At 40.1% G+C, this 19,344-nt stretch overlaps 2 protein-coding genes across 3 annotated transcripts; both read left to right on the top strand.

Annotated features, from left to right (window-relative positions):
* The first annotated feature begins 1,304 nt into the window (after positions 1–1,304).
* Positions 1,305–11,820, top strand: morc3a (MORC family CW-type zinc finger 3a). Of its 2 annotated transcripts, none has more exons than XM_041057929.1 (19): positions 1,305–1,415; positions 4,147–4,219; positions 4,789–4,921; positions 5,247–5,473; positions 5,795–5,951; positions 6,119–6,266; positions 6,951–7,079; positions 7,227–7,346; positions 7,448–7,539; positions 7,677–7,784; positions 7,884–8,012; positions 8,411–8,485; positions 8,659–8,701; positions 8,863–8,970; positions 9,220–9,337; positions 9,418–9,490; positions 9,565–10,633; positions 10,932–11,110; positions 11,294–11,820. In XM_041057929.1, exons 1-19 carry the CDS (start codon positions 1,377–1,379, stop codon positions 11,454–11,456), a joined length of 3,183 nt encoding a protein of 1,060 aa, XP_040913863.1. In that variant the 5' UTR covers positions 1,305–1,376; the 3' UTR covers positions 11,457–11,820. The 2 variants fall into 2 exon arrangements, with proteins under 2 accessions (XP_040913863.1, XP_040913862.1); XM_041057928.1 differs by having other exon boundaries at positions 7,448–7,545.
* A 902-nt stretch (positions 11,821–12,722) lies between these two features.
* Positions 12,723–19,241, top strand: chaf1b (chromatin assembly factor 1, subunit B). Its single transcript, XM_041057350.1, has 15 exons — positions 12,723–12,740; positions 12,832–12,970; positions 13,383–13,510; positions 13,840–13,972; positions 14,094–14,214; positions 14,569–14,672; positions 14,822–14,918; positions 15,094–15,178; positions 15,597–15,690; positions 15,825–15,894; positions 15,980–16,071; positions 16,202–16,361; positions 16,580–17,116; positions 17,920–18,008; positions 18,582–19,241. The coding sequence occupies exons 3-15, from the start codon at positions 13,385–13,387 to the stop codon at positions 18,680–18,682; spliced, it is 1,809 nt and encodes a 602-aa protein (XP_040913284.1). The 5' UTR covers positions 12,723–12,740; positions 12,832–12,970; positions 13,383–13,384; the 3' UTR covers positions 18,683–19,241.
* Positions 19,242–19,344: the final 103 nt, after the last annotated feature.

Below are 19,344 nucleotides of genomic sequence, written 5' to 3'. Positions count from 1 at the left end.
GTGTGTGTGTGAGAGAGAGAAAGAGCCTAGTGAAAATATAAGTGAAGATTGTGTAGGGTTACAATCAGCCATGCCAAATAACAAACATGGTCTTCTATTATTATTATTATTATTATTATTATTATTATTATTAATCCACTTGAAACCACATTATCATCTGGTGCAGTCAAGCAGATAAGTACTTTTTATCTAGCTCCATTATAGTCAGACTCGGAGTCAGACGTGTGTGTTTTGGTTAGGAAAAATCACGTGCAAACATGTAGTGTAGTTGAACAAGAATGTGCATGGCGAATCAAATCCCAAACAATCCATGAACCAATAAATGACACATCTTGATTGCACTTCATATTGACCACTAGATGTCCTACTCGAGCACTGTCATTGAAGCCTCGGGTAATTTTTTTATTCAGGTGTCGAAGCTTCAACAAAGTCTCGATCAGCCATCACTGGCTGGGCAAAACCCCGACAGAGGGACGCTTGGGTGGGGTGTCTCGCTGGCGAGCACACTGAACATCTGCTTTTTGCACCACAATCTGGTGCTGCTCAACTGGGACTACTAATGATTTGATTTGAGAGTCACATTTCTGTTCAAATTTAATTTAACTTTGTTTTATTTACTTTATAAAACTTCAGGAAGCTATCTATTTATTTAAATTTTCAGTTAACTTTATAAGAGATGTTGCTGACCCTGGGAACTCCCTGCACTTTTTGTTAGAATTTTAAAACAAAGATGTCTATTGTCATCTAAAATAAAAAAAACAAAACAAAACAAAAACCTTTAACGTGTTGCAAATCTGAAACGCTGTTTAATAAACATATGCTTAAAGGCATTTAAACAAAGTTAAGTGTTTGAGTTTGTATTATTCAAAATTGTGACACCAATATTTTCACTTTTACTGCAAATGAATATCGGCTCCAAATATTGGTTATCGGCCTTGAATACTAATAATCGGTATCGGCCCTGAAAAAAACATATCGGTCTATCTCTAGTAAATACTCATCACCACAGAAAGCTAAATTACTTTTTAAGTCAGCCTTCCACTTTTATTCTGGAAAATGTCGAATTATCGAGTTTACATTTGGCTAATTAACAACATTGTAAAGTAGTAATACTACATTATTATGATAGAAAGTAATTAATAGTAATACATATTAATATTCAGAGGAAAACTGAGCTCACAATGTGGACAGAACTCACTCAGCTTGAGCAGTTTGACAGACAGCTGTTTGATGGGTGGTGCTTTTTCCCATATTGAGGCTGAGTAAATGTTAAAGAAGTGTAGCCGCCTAAACTTGTTCGACAGTTTCGTTTCCATCAGTTCCAATGTGCATGTTTGACTTCAGGTCCTCCTGCTGCTATCCGTACTCACAGCAAAATGGCGACGAACGCAGACAGTGGTGTCCCTCTCAGTACGGTGAGTAGAATTTACTCATCTTTATCTTTTTCTTTTTTTTCAGCACTTTCCACAATTATACAGTGAGTGGTGTCAACTGACGTGAGCGGTTACAAACGGATCAATTATACTAATGTGGGCAATGGAGCTATATATATATATATTGTACGTGTACTGGCTCAATATGCCAGTGACTGCACAGGCATAGGCGTATTGAGACTCTGTGGTCGCACTTACTCAGTGTTTACTAACCAGTTAGCGTTGTTGATTAATGGACTAACGATAACTAACGTTTGATGAAGCCTGTCACTGTTCGCCACTGTGCTCTGTCCGCCTGAAAAACACACTCGCAGTCACGGGTTAACACGCTTATGGCTAAAGTTGACTTCCGGTGTTCCATTTTTACTGTGCTGGTCATGTCAGGTCATTTTGTTTGTTTGTTTTTCGGAACCGGAACACAGAGTCCAGACGTTTATAGTCGCAGATTCGTCATATGCATTAAAATTGTGGTAGCCGAAATTGGCGTTAAAAATTACAGAACGCCAAAAGCATAAAAATCATTTATTTTTTTCCCCCGTGAGACAATATAAACCGTTAGCAAGAATCGCTGTGAACTACAGGCTCTGAACGTTATGTTGCCGCACTTAAACGATGCGGTTGCCATGACAACTATATGACGCCCAAGGGGGAGTAGACATTTCTCAACAAATGTAAAAGAGATTTGTTAGACACCAAATCAACATATGCACTTTGTCAAAAACTATGTAGTATCTCAGCACACGCATTTAATATAAAATACACAATCAATGTAATAATAATAATAATAATAACAATTATTATTATTATTATTATTATTATTATTATTATTATACTTAAAATGCTAAGCACATACAGGGCAGTAAAAGTCTCTGTTAACATGTTACTCAGCTAACACAGCTGGAACTGGTTCCACTGGAGCTTTCTACCAGATTGAGCACTGTCATACTGAAAACAAGTTATGGACCAACCTGCAACAGGAAAATGTTTTCCCAGTGATTTAATATATTTTTTAAAACTTTTGTCTTTCTGTTATTACATTTATTTGTCTAAACACGTGATGTGTTTAGACAAAAAGTCTAAACACATCACAAAAGTGTCAGCGTCACACAGCAGTTGTTTTCACATTTTAGGTTGATCCCATTTCCGCACCTTCTCTGTTTAAGAAGACCAGAAAGAATTATTTGCTTACTTATTTGCTTCCAGATGCTTGATTAGAAATATCTTTTCTTTGTTGTAAAGCATAAATCCTTTTTCACTGTGTGTTGCACTATTGCTGTTGTTGTTGCTGGTTACTAATAACTGGTTTAGGAAACTTCTGGAGCCCTCTTAGATAATCTGTGTGCTGAGACTAAGTCTTAATAGGTAGCAGTGTGTCTGTGTGGCATCTGTTCTTAATACTCTCATGAGGCAGGTACTGTCCATAGAGGCACACTAATTGTTTGTGCAGTTCATATAAAGACACCATTGGCCAGGCAGATTGAAAAGAGTGATAAACTCAGTAGGGGATGGGAATCTCACAATCCAAATCCTATTCCCAGTGTCATGATACGATACAGCATTTTAATTCCAAAGAATTTTGGATTTAATAAATCAAGTGAATAAGTGGGGTTGAGGGGAGTATATCTTGGCTTTTTACACAATAGGATCAAGGATCAAGGAACTTTATTGTCATACCAGGACATTTACATGTTATGGTACGAAATTAGTACTCAGGTCCCAGTTTAAGCCATTCAGAGCCGTGAACAAAATGAAGTATAAACATAAGGGCAGTAGTATAAACATTAGAGTATAAACATTAGAGTAGAAAAATAAAATAAATATAACATTAGAGAAATTAAAATAAACATTAGAGTAGAAATATATAAACATTGTGAAATTAAACAATTAGCAATTAAATAGAGTAAAAAAATAAGATAAGATAAGGTAAGCCGAAGTTAGCACGTGCATAAACACTCATGTGCAAGTGGGAGGTAGTGGTAGTGCAGAGGTCGCCATGTATTGCACCTAGGGAACAGATAAAGTGTTGTAGTGCAGGACTGTCAGTGTGTGGTGAGGGGGGGAAGGGGGGGGGTCTACAGGGCAGGGCTAGAGTTCAGCAGTCTTACAGCTTCAGGGAAGAAGCTGTTCCTGAGCCTGGTGGTCCTGCTCCGGATGCTCCTCAGCCGCCTGCCTGAGGGGAGGGGTTGGAAGAGACTGTGTGCGGGATGGGTGGAGTCCTTCATGATGCGGAGGGCCCTCCCTCTGCATCGTGCTGTGTAGAGGTCTGAGGTGGTGGGCAGGCTGTTCCCCACAGTCCTCTGTGCAGCCTTTACCACCCTCTGCAGAGCCTTCCTCTCAGCAGCAGTGCAGCTGCCATGCCACACAGTGATACAGGTGCAGAGGACGCTCTCCACCACACAGTGGTAGAAGCTCCTCAGGACTGAGCCTCCAAGTCCAGCTCGCCGCAGCTTCCTGAGGAGGTAGAGGCGCTGGTGGGCCTTTCTAACCAGATGTGACAAATAGTGCTGATTTGTCACAGACAGGAAACCCTCATTTTTCTCCAAATGCTGGTCCAGCCTTTTTCAAGGTTTATATTTCAATGTCGGCATCACACAAAACATTTATATTGAACAGAGCATAATTATTAGTATAATACTATATAAGGTATTAAAGAACACATTGACGGATTGATTTGAATAGACTGATGTCTGAGAATAATTTCCTCCACTTGCAGCTTTGTCCCAAGTATCTTCATACCAACTCCACCAGCCACACCTGGCCCTTCAGCGCTATAGCTGAGCTCATAGGTGAGTCATAATCACAAGGTTGTAGTTTCAAGTGAAACTGTATGTCTTCCTTTAATTTCCCTTTTACTACGTGCTACGTGCTTCATTGCTCCCAAGAACTTGGTCACAAGCTACGTTTAAACTCCTAATTAAAAGACTGATTAAGGTGGAGGATGGAGGTGGTCTTAATGAAGCTGATGCTTTACTAGAGTGCTGAGGTATAAAGACAGCCTTTGAATATTGTATCAAAAGAGTTCAGGAGCTCAACTGTAAGGATTTTATAGTTCATCGAACGTCAAGGTTACCACAGGACACAAGTCTTACCCCATTTTTGGAGCTCTGTGGGTGGATATATATGTGGCGCACTCACTCCTTGTCTTTCAGATTTCTGTTGAATAAAACTGTCAAAATAATTGTCAAGGTGAAATTCTGTCGAATTATTTCGCTTATCTTTTCCAAGCAGTCACTGAAATGGCGTGCAAAATACCATCCCCACCCTACAGAGATTGTTTGATATGTACACTGCATGCATCTGGGTCAGAGTGAACCTGAAACACTGCCCCTAAATATGTTTTTTTTCTTTCTTACAGACAATGCCTATGATCCAGATGTCAGTGCCAAACAGTTCTGGATTGATAAGACTGTGGTCAAAGGAAAAGAATGCCTCACCTTTATGGATAATGGAAATGGACTGGACTACGAAACTATGCATAAGATGCTCAGGTACAGACACTGCTGCTTGATGTTTCTGGAAAATGACTGAAAACTTATTTTGATAGTTCATGCACTTTTAATAATTTTGGTATTGGAAGTTTATGTCTTTGAAAACCCACTTTCATTTTGAATTTTGATATCTGCTGTTCAGAAACTGTTATTCATTATATAGTGTCAGGGCCTACCTAACAGTCACATTGCACTGCCAGTATTGACATACATGGTAATGACCACTGCCAGAAACCTTTCAGATACAACCTATAGTGTTGAATGTGATTAATCACGATGCAATTCATATTCTTACGAAAGATTTTTATATTTTTTCCCCCTTAAGCTTTGGGTACAGTGATAAAACTGCTGTAAACGGTGTAGCGCCTATAGGAATCTATGGCAACGGCTTCAAGTCTGGATCCATGCGTCTTGGCAAAGACGTCATCGTCTTTTCCAAGTCAAAGAGCACTTCATGCGTTGGGATGCTCTCACAGACGTACCTGGAAGAGATCGAAGCAAAGCAAATAGTGGTACCAATTGTCTGCTTTGGACAGACAGAAACAAGCAAGTATATCCTTTATCTGATGCATCAGTTCACATCACATGTTAACAGACAAAATGTTAATATCTTCTTGACTTACTGGCATTAAAGTACCATACTTAACTGGACTCATTACAGGTGGACTGTACAAAACCCTGATCTGATATGTTCTTAATTTTGCCTTTTCATGTGAAAAGGGTTTCAGTGTAGTTATTAATTTTTGGAAAGGGTTTTATGAAGGCTAGAAAAAAAAACATATTTTTTAGTTAATTTGACATATTTTAGAGAAGCATATTTCCTCTCAATCACACATCAGACACATTTCAGTTTGTCCTTAACTGAAGCTTCACTCTCTGTACGAGAGGAGCACAAAGCCAGTCTGCAGCACATCCTGCGCTATTCCCTTTTCACAACAGAGGAGGAGCTTCTCAATGAGCTGTCTGCCATCAGTCCTCCCTGGTCCACAGAAAAGACTGGCACACGGATCGTCATATGGAATCTCCGCAGGTCTGTCTATAGTCCACACATACATGTGCAGATTTTTAGATGCATGTTTTATTTCAGGAGCTAAGTAGTAATGTGTTGTGCTATGGCTGGTGTCAAAACCTCAGATTTGTGTGGTGGTGAACAGTGATAGAGGCCCATACGGCTATCTTGTTTATGTTTCTTAACAGGACATCCTCTGGAACAATGGAGTTTGATTTTGAGAAGGACCGTTACGATATACGAATTCCATCTGAGGTCTACGAGGCAGCGAGTGACACCTCTCGACATTCAGACAAGGTCGCATCATGCATCCCTGAGAGTCTTTACTCACTGCGGGTAAGGAGCAACTCCCCCATCGCTGATTTTTGCTTATTGCTACTTCATTTGGATGTCAGACCTTTGCCATGCAGAAGGATGTATGTGCAGAGTTTGACACTAGAAGGTTGTTTTCACAGTCCTCTGCTGTAGGGGACAAAGTTTCTCTGAGCTCACCCTAAATCTGTGTTTAAAACGTCCATCTACAAGCGGGATTTTTTTAGGTGCTTCAGTATGAAGCTTACACAAATGTGATGTGGAAACTTGAAACCTCCGGTGCTTACACGCCAATGAGAATGGACGTTTGAATGAAACAGGAGACATCTTGTGTCCAGCAGCTAAACTTTTGAAATGACCATGACCATTTGCGTATTTAATGTTTCTAGACTTTTCAGTGAGGGAGGAGGACTAGATTTGGTCATGATAGTAAATTAGCTTTACTGCTGAGAGACCGTATGAGTCACAAATTATTATTCAAAGTAGAGTATTTTAATGTATCTATTTTTCTTTGTATAATTAGTGAATCTGAGCCAGTTATTTTCTAATTAAATGCATTTAATTCTATGCAATGTGCAGAGTGTGTGCAATTGAAAATATATCATCAAAAATGTTCAACTTATTCTCCTTCCACTCTCTTAACTTTTGCCTCTTTCACTTTTCCAATGATTTTCTAAAGTGACAGTTGTGTTTTTTTAATGGGCATAGGCATATTGCAGTATCCTGTACCTGAAGCCTCGGATGCAGGTCGTCATTCGTGGTCAAAAGGTGAAATCTCAGCTCATCGCTAAGAGTCTGGCCTACATCAGAAAGGACCAATACAAGCCTACTTTCCTGGTATCCTTTCATCAAGATTTTTGTTTTTGTTTTACCATTTTCTTCTTTGGTTTCTGATGTGTGTTGAGCGTATGTAAACGTGATGGGACAAATGGATGTGCACTGTTTGTAACGCTGATCTTGGGTTTTCCTTAAATGTTATTTTAGACCAGACGCATTCGTATCACTTTCGGGTACAACACCAAAAGTAAAGAGCAGTATGGCATTATGATGTATCATAAGAATCGGCTCATCAAAGCCTACGAACGTGTGGGCTGTCAGCTTAAGGTGAGCTTCTGCTGTTGCAGTGAGTGTGTCTATTGCTTACACATTTTCAAGGGTTTTTTAGCGTCCGCTGTTTGTCTCTTATGAGTCTTTGCCTTCTACAGGCCAATAACCAAGGTGTTGGGGTTATTGGGATAATAGAGTGTGAATTTCTGGATCCTACCCACAACAAACAGAATTTTATGGAGACAGATAAGTACAGGTAAAAGCATTCATTCTGCATTCTGTTTTGATCATATTAATTATATCTATAATCTTGATCATATTCCTGGATTATTTATCAGCACAGGGCCAGAAATGTAGAGGTCTAAAGTGCCTAATTTCTTGGTACAGGAAAACGATGATCAATCTGGGGATCAAACTGGAGGAGTACTGGAAGGAAATTCGCTACAGGAGGACCAAAGAAAATCCGGGAAGCACCATACCAGTGGAAGATACTGTGTTAGTACATTTGTAGTGACTGACAGCATTCACTCAGTATGCTACATGCGTATTTTTCTAACCGTGCTGACTCCCTGCATGCTCTGTCTACGTCCTCAGGAAGCGACCAGATCAAAACTGGGTGCAGTGTGACGACTGTTTAAACTGGCGTAAACTCCCCGATGGGATCGACTGCAGCAAGCTGCCAGAAAAATGGTTCTGTCATATGAACCCTGATCCTCAGTACAGGTAACCGGAACATTATCAATAAAAATCACAATGTGATGTGATAAAAAAAAAAAAAAAAACATAACTGGAAAATCATATTCCTATGGATATCAACTTGATACTAGGATTATTTCTACATCTACACATAAAATTGTGTCTCTCGCAAAATGGTATTGTGTGTGATGTTTGTCACGGGACATGATTCAGCCAAAAAAAGTTTTCATACCAGAGGGTTCGCTACCTTGTGGGTATTAGTGAGATTAGGGGAACTAGATAAATAGTGATGGTGGCCATCTGATCGGACCATGGCACGTAGTTTTAGCATAAGCAGATACAATGTAGATATAAGGCTGTGTTTCTGCTCTTTGCTTTCTCAATCTCAATCTCAATCTCAATCTCAATCTAATTTGCCGACCCAGGAGCTGCCAGGTAGAGGAGGAGCCAGAGGACTCTGACGATGACCAGCCTTCATACTGCAAGACCTATAAACAACAGTGAGTAACAAATTTCCATTATAACACTGCTGCACATTTTGCCCAAAAATGTAGTTCAATATTGAGACTCATCAAGGATTTTATATTGGTTTATCAAGCTGTCAAAAATAGACCTGACATGTTAACTGGCTTCTGTTGTGGGCCCTTATCTCTGTGATTTATTTTTATTACAGAGAGAAGGAGGACAGAAAGCAGAGGGAGAGGGAAAGACAAAAAGTAAGGCCATTTTTCTCCCTGCTTTTGTTAGTTCCTCCACATGGTACCATAACACCTCGGCGCAATCTGGAATAAATAGTTCTTTTACTGGTTGTAGTGAATGCCGATTCCGTAGAATTTAAGACATCATTAATAGCGCTTTTGGGAATTTGTTCGTCTAGGATGTGGAGGATCAAAAGCGGCAGGAAGCGGAGCATCTGGCTAATCTCACCAGGCAAACCAAGCCTCTAAGATGGCAGCAGGACAACCTGAAACGACTTCATCAAACAGTGCGCTTTCCTTTTCACAGACACTAAGGGGACTGGTAGTCATGACTAACCTTGTTTAATTTTGATTTACGATAAAGATTGTGTTTGCAGTCTCATTTTAATGAATACAGTATGTGGATATTTTGAGTAGTATAAACATTTATACCCCACGATCCTGATGGATTAAGCAGTAGAAAATGAATGAATGAATGAACATTTCTAAACAAAAAATATATATATATGTTTTCTTTTTGTTTCTCTTGTTGATAGACTGTCCATTCCAGCCCCACCCCCTCTCCCACTACCAAAAGGAGTCGGCGTAACACTCAAGGCGGTGATGCGAGGGCTGAATCCTTTCAGCAGTGGTCTTCCACCATTTCACAAGCTGGTAAGAAAAATCACTATTTGAGACTGAGTGAAAGTGAGAAATGTTTGAGATTAAAATCCATCTGTTTTCTTTCTCTGTAGCTTGCAGCCCCTCCAGTAGCAGTGGTCTTCCAGTTATTTCTAATGTATGCTCTCTGTCAACCGCCCCCCTGAGGTATGAAATTTAATAAAAAAATAAATGTCACTTTGTTTAAGACGTATATGAACTGTTTGTTGTGCACACTGCAGGGGGAAAAGAACACAGCCTGTTACTCCGCAAAGCACGCCCAAAAGACCTCGAGCAAATGGCTTCCATAGGAGCACCTCAGATTCACCCCCATCAGTGGAAGTGAGCCCACAGTACTCCCCGTCAGTTCCTGTCTATAATGATGATGATGATGATGATACTGACGACGACATTGTGATCTTGGAGACTGCCAGTACACCCAAGCCAAAAAAGCCAGGCTTTGGTTTGACTAAGATTAAGATAGAGGAAGAGCTAAGTGAATCTGGTGTCTGCATGCTGTTGGAGTGCAGCGCTGATGCTGCTGTGGATGACGCCTCAGAGACGAATGTCGCAGGGACAAGCTCAACAGGCTCGGCAGCTGTGGGAGCCTCCCCAGCTCCTCCTCCAGAGCTGGCCGACACCACCACACAGACTGAAGTACCCAAAGTGAAGAAGGAAGAAGAGGAAGAAACTCAAGTTGAAGGGAGGAGGATAGCGGGGCAGAGTACATCCAGAGAGAATTGTGAAGAACAGAGTGGGACAATCAAGAAAAGTGACAGTCAAGAAAACCACACCTTGCAGAACAGCATGAAACACCATCTGGAAAGTGACGAAGCTGCTGGATCTTCCTGTGCAGATGCCTGTGATAAAAAATATTCTCCTCTTCAGCCCCACAGTATTACTGAGGTACAGGAACAACAGGACCAGCTCCTGGAGCTCATGCAGGCAACAGCTCAGGAGAGAGACTCCTTTAAAGAGAAGGTTGATAAACTTACTCGCCAGCTGCAAGACATGCAAAGCAGACTGCAGGAGCTGTCTCAGATCAGTGTAAAGAAGGAGTGCGCTCACCAGGCCAGCCAGACGGAGGAGGCAGAAGAGGGGGAGAGCAACTACAAAAGTCTGTTTGAGAAGGCCAAAAAGAAAATCATTGAATTGATTAAAGACAAAGAGGCTTTACTGACAGCTACCGAGACAAAGCCCAGTACTGGTCAAGGTGAAGAAAAGGTCCCTGATGAGATTGCGCTGCAAGTTGACTATCTGATGCGAGAACTGGATCAAAAAAACAAGGAAAGGGATGAACTGCGCTCACAGGTTAGTGTTCAAGCTGTATTTTGAACTTAAAGAATAGAACAATTACAACAATCAAGAACTCCTTCGATGTACATAGGGGCATGTAAGTATTGTAGTAAGGCAGACTTTAAAAAATGTAAACCTATCCTTCAATGCAGATGTTAAACTCAATTTTTTTAAAAATCCCATTACCTAAGTGCATAATATTTAACTTGGCATCTTAAAAAAAAACGGTATCCAACCTGCACGCTGAGTTTGTATCAGTTAACCGATCATTATGTATTGTTTTCTTGGGGTTCACTGTGTGCTACGTGACCAGGTGGACAGTCTGGAGGAGGAAAGGGCAAACCTGGCAGCCCAGTGTGAAAAGCTCAGGTTGAGCTTGCAGCAGCAGCGGGAGAATCCAGCAGCCACCGATTCTTCTGTACAGACAGATACAGAGGAGACAGAAGGGGCAGCGGTCTCTGGCACAGATTCAAACTCAGACACACTCAGGAGGTTGGATATTTGGAAAAACATTCTCCTTATGTGTTGTATGAATTATCACTATTATGTATGAAGTATCACTATTATGTATGAAGTATCACTCTTACAAGGCCATTTATGGCACACAGCAGAACAGTGATGTTAAACTGAGTTTACCTGTTTGTTTTTCTCCCCCCTTGTCTCCATTTCTCTCAGTTTGATTGAGCTTCGGCAGAACATCGGGCGCCTTCTCGTCACCTTCGTTCCTGCTCTGGACCTGGCCCAAGTGAACTATGAGTGTAACGTACTTGATGAGATGCTAGAACAGGTCCTCTCTGATGCGGAGTTGGTCAAAGCAGTGGAGCAAAGCACAAAATGAATGAACAAGTCATCCAATCCTGGACCCAAGTGCTGCAGTGCAGAAATTCCTATGAGTTTGGGAGATGAAGTTATATTTATTTGAAGTTATGTACATGTTTACAGATTTATATTGATGTATATAAATGTAACATGCTTTGCATTATTTCTTTAAAAAAAACAACATTAACAGTACACAGCATGTACATATGACTGTTAAAGGCTATGCGCTTTAATCTTATGTTTTTGGGTATTGGATCGTAAAAGTAAACAATTCTGCGTCTGATTATGTTTCTCAATGACAGCTGATTGCTTTTCTTTGGCTTGTATTGAATTTAAATTGTTATGTTTATATTATTTTGAAATATATTTTTATATTTCCCTTCTTTGCTCTGAGGCACAGAATCATTGGTATCCATGAGAACATTTCTGAATACATAAGATAGGGCTGGCAGTGAGCCTTTCAATATGTATTTGAGTAATACAAACTGAAACTTAAATCAAAGAGTTATGAACTCCTCCCTAAATCCTTGAACAGCTTGTGCTTGCTTCCTCTTTGGGCTGAAATGATCGTGAGTGGTTGTAGATCATCATCCCAGTGTATCAAAAGGGATGATTTTTCTTTGAAAGGGCAGCAGTCTAGTCCAACAAGTCTTTGAAGGGACACTGAACAAAATAGTGGGAGAATAAATTTCCATCACATTTCACAGAAAACTAGAAAGTTAGAAGTCACTTGTTAGTGCAGTCATCCTTTCAAAAATTTTCAATCACAAGTGAAAATGTTCCTTTAATAAGACAGTTTTTCATACTGTACTTTTAACTGTAGGCTATATTAAACATTTGCGTTGTATTTAATATCCATATTAATAACAGATGGATTTTATAGAATATTTCCCTTTAAGGTTTTTTTTGTTGTTTTTTTACCTTGAAGGTTTTTAATTTTACATAAGTTTTTACACCATTTCAGTGAAATGCTGTACTTTATCTTTTATTTATTTTTTTTTTATTTATTTTTTTTCTACGCCATTTATTTGACGCTTTGATCACTACTTAGAAAAGGCGAAAGAAACAAAATACAATGAAATCGCCAAATTTAAAATTTATTAAACTGACAGTGGAGTTTCACAAATTTGAACGTGACGTTCAAACAGCGTTAAGGCTTTAACTCGGACCTCTAAGAAATTTTCACAGCAGTAAAAGGAGCGAAAAACTGAGAATCGGTTGCTTAGTATGTATGTGATGTTCCCCTAAACTTTTCCCTTAACTGCCGGATCAGACCCTAACCTGTGGTTCTCCCTGCAAACAGGTTAGTTGAATGCATTTAAACGTGTGCTGTATGTTGCTGAGCAGTGTCATTCAGAGAACTTTTATTTTTCAAATCTGTACATGTTGGTCAGAGCGGAATGAAATCAAGCGTTGCCGCCAAGCACCGCCCTTTCCGCCTGTTCGTCCAATCACTGCAGCCCAGTCAACCGGAAGTTTTGAACGAATCGTACGCGGGAAACTACTAAAGTCTTCAGCTGGACAACAGAGCAGGTAAAATATTACAGTGCTTACTTTGAAATAATTTCAGTCCAAATAAGAGAAACATATAGTACTTGTATTTATTCGTAACCAACATATGCTTCAGCTAACAGTAACGAATGTACACATGTATGTTTTTGAGCATAACGTTAGCAATAATTCATCCAACAAACCGCTAAGTTTGTTGCTAACTTTGTTAGCTTGTTGTAGTACTCGTTTCCAATGACTGTGTTCAGATTCACTGTGAAAGTCAATATATAATCATCTGTTGTCTGTAATACAGCATTCATATTTGCCAGCATGTAAAAAAAAGACCGTTGTAGCCACAAAATGAGTGAATTTAAAAGTACATGAAGTACCGATTTACGTGTTTTTTCTTTTAAATTATTATTTTTACCTCCTGAAATGTATGCTGGATGTGAAGAAATGAAGGTGGTAACGTGTGAGATTGCGTGGCACAACAAGGAGCCAGTCTACAGTCTGGACTTCCAGCACAGCTCGGATGGACGCGTTCATCGACTGGCCACAGCTGGAGTGGACACCACAGTCAGAGTAAGTGGGGAGAGACGAATAAATACACCAGACTGATGCTGCGATGAAGCAAGAAAAAACAGACGTGTAATGTAAATCTCTTTACGTGTAATTGTATAGGAAGGGAAAGCACAAATATTACTCTCCATGTTGTATGGCATGTTTACAGAGTGTTTAACGTTCCGTTTATACTGAGATATGTTTATATTGTCTTTATTTATTTATGTTTACTGTAACACTGTGGGCCTAGGGAGCACTGCAAATTCAAAACCTGTGTATGACCTGTACATATGGTTTTGACAATAAAGTTGACTTTGACTTAATGACCTTTTGCCCTGGCGTTGATACAGCTGTGGCGTGTGGACATGGGACCCGATGGGAAGGCAGCTGTGGAGTTTCTGTCTAATCTGGCTAGACATACCAAGGCTGTCAATGTAGTGCGCTTTAGTCCTAATGGAGAGCTGCTTGCCTCAGGAGGAGATGGTATGTTTTGTATATTACACAGACTATGTAAAAATGTAAGTGTTACTATTTAATAAGAAAACAGAACAGGTATTTAAAATAAAGTGGCCTTTAGTAATTTTTTGTTTTTTCTTTGATACAGATGCAGCGATTCTGCTGTGGAAGCTCAATGACTCGAAGGAGCCTGAGCAGGCACCTGTGTTTCAGGAGGATGAAGATGCGCAGCTCAACAAGGAGAGCTGGTCTGTGGTCAAGACACTAAGGTACACAGCCTTGATTCCATAAAGTAGAATGTTTTAATGACAATTTCTACCTCCTTTCTTTTGATTCTAAAGACTCTTAGGCTGTGTTCAGTCGTACAGTATCACTGCATCAAAAAAAACAGCCTCCGTATTTATTTGGATGTGACCACATCGAGAAAATTTGCATCTGCTTTCTGGATAATATTGTAGCTTCTTACTGGCGTCTTTATTTTTACACTGTAATTGCAAGCTCAGTACCAAAATTAGAAAGCCTAACCTAAGAGTTCAAATACAACCATTTTATTTGGTTTATCTAAATCTGTAGTAATAGTGTGGTTATACAGGGAGATGTCTTATCATTTGATCTGTTTTTAGGGGACACATAGAGGATGTGTATGACATCTGCTGGACACGGGATGGGAACTTCATGGTGTCTGGGTCTGTTGACAACACCGCTATTATGTGGGACATCAACAAAGGTTTGTTTGTAGGCATAGATACAAAATGTGCGTGTGTGTTGCATAGATTTCTGTTTTGTTTCATCTGTTAGACAAAGTGATTCAGTGGGCATATGTCTTATTTCGGCTTTGTATTTATTATGTTGGTTTCATCTGTTTTTGTGTTGTAGGACAGAAGCTTTGTATCTTGAATGACCATAAGAGCTACGTGCAGGGGGTGACCTGGGATCCTCTGGGGCAATATGTTGCCACTCTCAGCTGTGACAGGTACAGCAACACACTCTTTAGACTTCCTGTTTCAGATCATTCCTGACCTGTCTCTGGGCCTAATATTCATTATATTATTGTATTTGCTGACTAGTGACCTGTCAGTCACTGGTCACTGACAGTGAAGTTTCAGTTGCTCAATGCACAAGATGCTTTCATTTTTCCTCCCCTTCAGGGTGATGCGTGTCTACAGCACTCACACCAAGAAGAAGGCTTTTTGTATCAGTAAAATGAGCTCTGGGCCACTTGCAGAGGGAGAGGTCAGTACAAATTTTGCTTTTGACTCATAGAAGTCACTGTGTTGTCTTTAATGAGGCTAAAGTCTTAAATTTTACTTTGTCAAAATAAACCAGGTTTCTCTGCAGTAAATTCAGAAATTCTGTAAATCACTCAGCTAACGTAATACTTACATCTCCACTGAACTCTAATATCTTTATTCTTACCTTTTGCATGTACCTCTTTTGAGACATCAATGACCTCAACCTTCCATTCTCACCCATGCTTCTGTCTTAGACACCCATTAACAAAAACGTGTTAATGATGCTTCCTGATATTTGTCATACAGTTCCTTATATGTGGTGTTAAAATAATGAAATTGAACTTCCTAATATCTTCAGTGACGTTTTGTTCTGTTACATACGCTCTCTCTCAGTCCTGCACAACGCCGTATCTTTGCAGGTCAAGCAGTACAGAATGTTCCACGATGACAGTATGAGGTCATTCTTTCGACGTCTTTCATTCACACCAGATGGGTCTTTCCTGCTCGCCCCAGGTACATAAACAGTAGCCTCAAATTGTGGCTTTTACCTGGCGTTTATCTGGTGAAACTTAGCTTCGTAATATCCTAGTGAAATGAATTCATATAAACCAAGTTCCCTCTTCTGTTGTTACCTTTTTTAACCTCAGCTGGATGTGTGGAGATAGGAGAGAACGTCATAAACACCACCTACATCTTTTCCAGGAAGGGCCTCAAGAGGTAACTTTTCTGTGCTATTCAGAGTCAGTGTTGGCTACATTAATGCTTGTAACTTGTGTACTAATTTCTGCCTGTGTCTTTTTAGGCCTATTGCCCACTTGCCATGTCCAACTAAAGCTACACTGGCTGTGCGCTGCTGCCCTGTCTACTTTGAACTCAGAACCAAGACGGGAGAAGGCAAGGGCAAACACCCCGTTGGGTCAACAGACAAAACTAACAACAAAGTCCTTTTCAATTGTCTCTGCTCTTTATTTCCTCTTTTCATGTATATTTTCTTCATTCCTCTCTCTCCATTTCTGTTTCACAGATGGTTCCGTCCAGGCTCTTCCCAACGTATTCCAGTTGCCGTACCGCATGGTGTTTGCAGTGGCATCAGAGGACTCCATCTTCTTGTATGACACTCAGCAAACCCTTCCTTTTGGCCTGGTGTCCAACATCCATTACCACACACTCAGTGATCTTACATGGTAAGCAAACTCTTGTGTCATGTGTTTGGAATTGTCGTCATTGGCAGAAATGAAATGCAATGTGTGTCCCGTTTAGATGATTTCAAACTTATATCCACAACAGCTTAAAAACCTCTTGTAAACCTCTTGTAAATACATTTATTTACAAGTCAGTCTCATAATAATACTTAAACTTGTTTTGCCATATCACTAATACATTTCTTTTGTATCCTGTTCAGGTCTCGCGATGGTTCCTTCCTGGCAGTGTCCTCCACAGATGGCTACTGCTCCTTCCTGTCCTTCTCTCCAGGGGAGCTGGGCACTCCACTTAAGGAGCCCCCCACATTAGAGGTCTTTGTCCCAAACAGTGGTGTTGAGAAAAAAGGCAAGAAGTCATCAGCTAGCAAGACATCGTCTCCTGTCTCCCAGCCATCAAGTTCAGCCCCAACACCCACATCCCAAACCAGCCTCGGCAAAGATTCTCCCTCAGTCACCACCCCAGAGGAGAAGAAGAGCACCCCTAGCGCCAAGTCTAAACCTCAGCCCCGCAGAATCACCCTCAACACCCTTGAGGGTTGGGGGAAGCCCACTACCCCTAAAGCCACAGCTCCTTCAGCACCACAGACCCCAACGTCTGGAAGCACAAGCGCTCCATCAACTCCCCAACCACAGATTGCCCCCCTCACGCCCTCCACCCCTAAAGCCGTCAACAGTGCTAATACAACTGGGCCCACTACTCCTAAGGGTACAACCACCCCAAAAGGGCCCACACCAAGGTAACTATAAGAGGAACTGTCATGTTTGATTCTGTCACAGGGATTATATGGGAACGCTGTGAAGTTTTACTTATTAATCATGCAGCAGAATTGATTAAATTTAATGTAATGTCTGTTGCATTGAGATCATACTGACCTTTATAATTCACTGAGGTTATTGAAAGTTCTCTTTAGATGTACTGTAGATGGCACGAAGAATGCAGATGCTGCCTCATACAGGAGTGTGTATGGTAATTTATGGAAATACTTCAACTATTCAAATGTGTTTTGACTGCAGTCAGACTGAGGAAGTAACTATGCGAGGCATTCTGCATCCGCCTCCCTTCCCCTAATGATTAAAGTAACTAAGCTGATTATCTCTAAAGATGCAGTTTAAAGAGATGAGTACTAAGAGCAAAACAGTGCACTGTTTTAAATGGGTAAAATATCCTTTTTTTGCAATGGTTTTTAAAATGTTCTTTTAAAAATACGGGAGAATTATAAGAAGCTGCGATAAGCTTGTGATGTTTCTGTTGGTTTGTATTTGCTCAGCACTGGCAGTGAGAACAAAGCCCTGTCTGGCATGAGGGATTCGTTGGACCCCCCACTGACTATAAAATAATAATCACTCTGCCAGACTGCTTGTAGAACAATGGCAGGTCTGCACATGCGCTTGTATTCGTCTTGTATCTGTAACTTGGAACAATTGCCTTGACTAGCTTTGACAAGTTTTACTACATTTTATTTTATATTTTCTGGTGGAGTGTTTTACGCTGATCTCATGAAGCCTCTTTACCATTCATCCTTTTTCTGTTTGTTTTCAGGAGAGTGTCTTTGACTCCTGTTGCATCCCGATCTCCTGCTGTTAGTTCACTCTTCAGCACTCCCTCCTCCACTGAGAAGGCCAAACATGGTTAGTGAGGGCAACTACTTTACCTGTTGTCCTTTATGCTTGACAATTAGTACATATAATACAGATGGAGAAATCCATCTTCCTCAATCACACAGTCTGCTTTCTGTTATGATCAAGGATGCACTGATCCAACCTTATCTCTCTTGAACTTAAACTAAACTTAGATTTTGTGTCTTGTTTTTAATGGCTTTACCATAATTTTGATTGGCTATAATAAACTTGTACTCACTAAAGTTTTAGATTTAGATTTTAGATTCTAAAAAGAATTTGCTTTTGTTTTGTCTTTCAAAAACATTTGGTTTACAAAGCAGTAGTAGAATGAAAAAAAATGACAAAAACTATCAAAATAAGATCCAGTAATTGTAATAAAGTGGAATGATTCTATAAATGTAATGAAACTATCAACTTGACACTGAAACATTTGTAGTAATGCCATGAGCCAGCATGATCATTTTCTCAAATGCAGCATTGTAGTTGCTGATATGATTCTATTTCACTGTGCATATTGACTTGTTTGCTTGCTTGTCCTGTGCAACCCTTCTGTCACTGAGCTCTTCACTTCTATTTCTCCAGAACGTCCGTCTCCTCCCACTGATCCAGTGTGTCAGCCTCCAGAGTCCAAACGGCCCAAGACCAGTGACCCTCCCACAAAAGCCAGTGCCACTCAGGCTTAATGTTTACTGAGAACAGTGTGGTGCTCTATCAGAAGAGGCTACATACAGCAGAGAGTGGCAGTTAAATAAGCTTCATTACAAAACCACTGAGGCTCCCCATGGATCTAATATGTCCGATTGATATGTCCGTATGTGATCTAAGTAGACGAAGCTTTAACCTCACATAACGTACTCAGTTATAAAACAAGCAAACTGCATTGCAGTAAAGATCTTTGCGTTAATTCTTCTTTTAGTCGTGTGTGTTATGCATCATACTTTGAACAGATAATGAGGTAACTGTATTATATTTGATGTGTTTGACATTTAGATGCTTTACTGCTGTTGTAAAAAGGAAAAATTGTCTCACTTCTCATCAAGAACATGTGATTGAGAAACTAAAACAACTTGAAACCTGAAGAAGAAGAAGACAAAGGAAAAAATATGCACTTCAAGGTTTAGTGCTTTGTGTTTAGTACTGAGTGTTAAGTTGCTGAAGTCTGTAGACCAGCAGCTTGACTGAAAAGCTCGAAATTGTCAAACATTTAAGAGTCATTTTCTAATTGTCTAATAAAGTACGTTTCATATACGGTACTTGTTAAAGTGGTTTGTGTTGAATGACTGTCGGATGATGCATGCTTTTTTCATTACCTGCAGGGGATCGTTATGTAAAACAGTGATATGTG

This window comes from Toxotes jaculatrix, chromosome 15, assembly GCF_017976425.1.
Source record: "Toxotes jaculatrix isolate fToxJac2 chromosome 15, fToxJac2.pri, whole genome shotgun sequence".
Classification (NCBI taxonomy): Eukaryota; Metazoa; Chordata; class Actinopteri; family Toxotidae; genus Toxotes; species Toxotes jaculatrix.
This window is presented reverse-complemented; position numbering and strand designations above follow the sequence as displayed.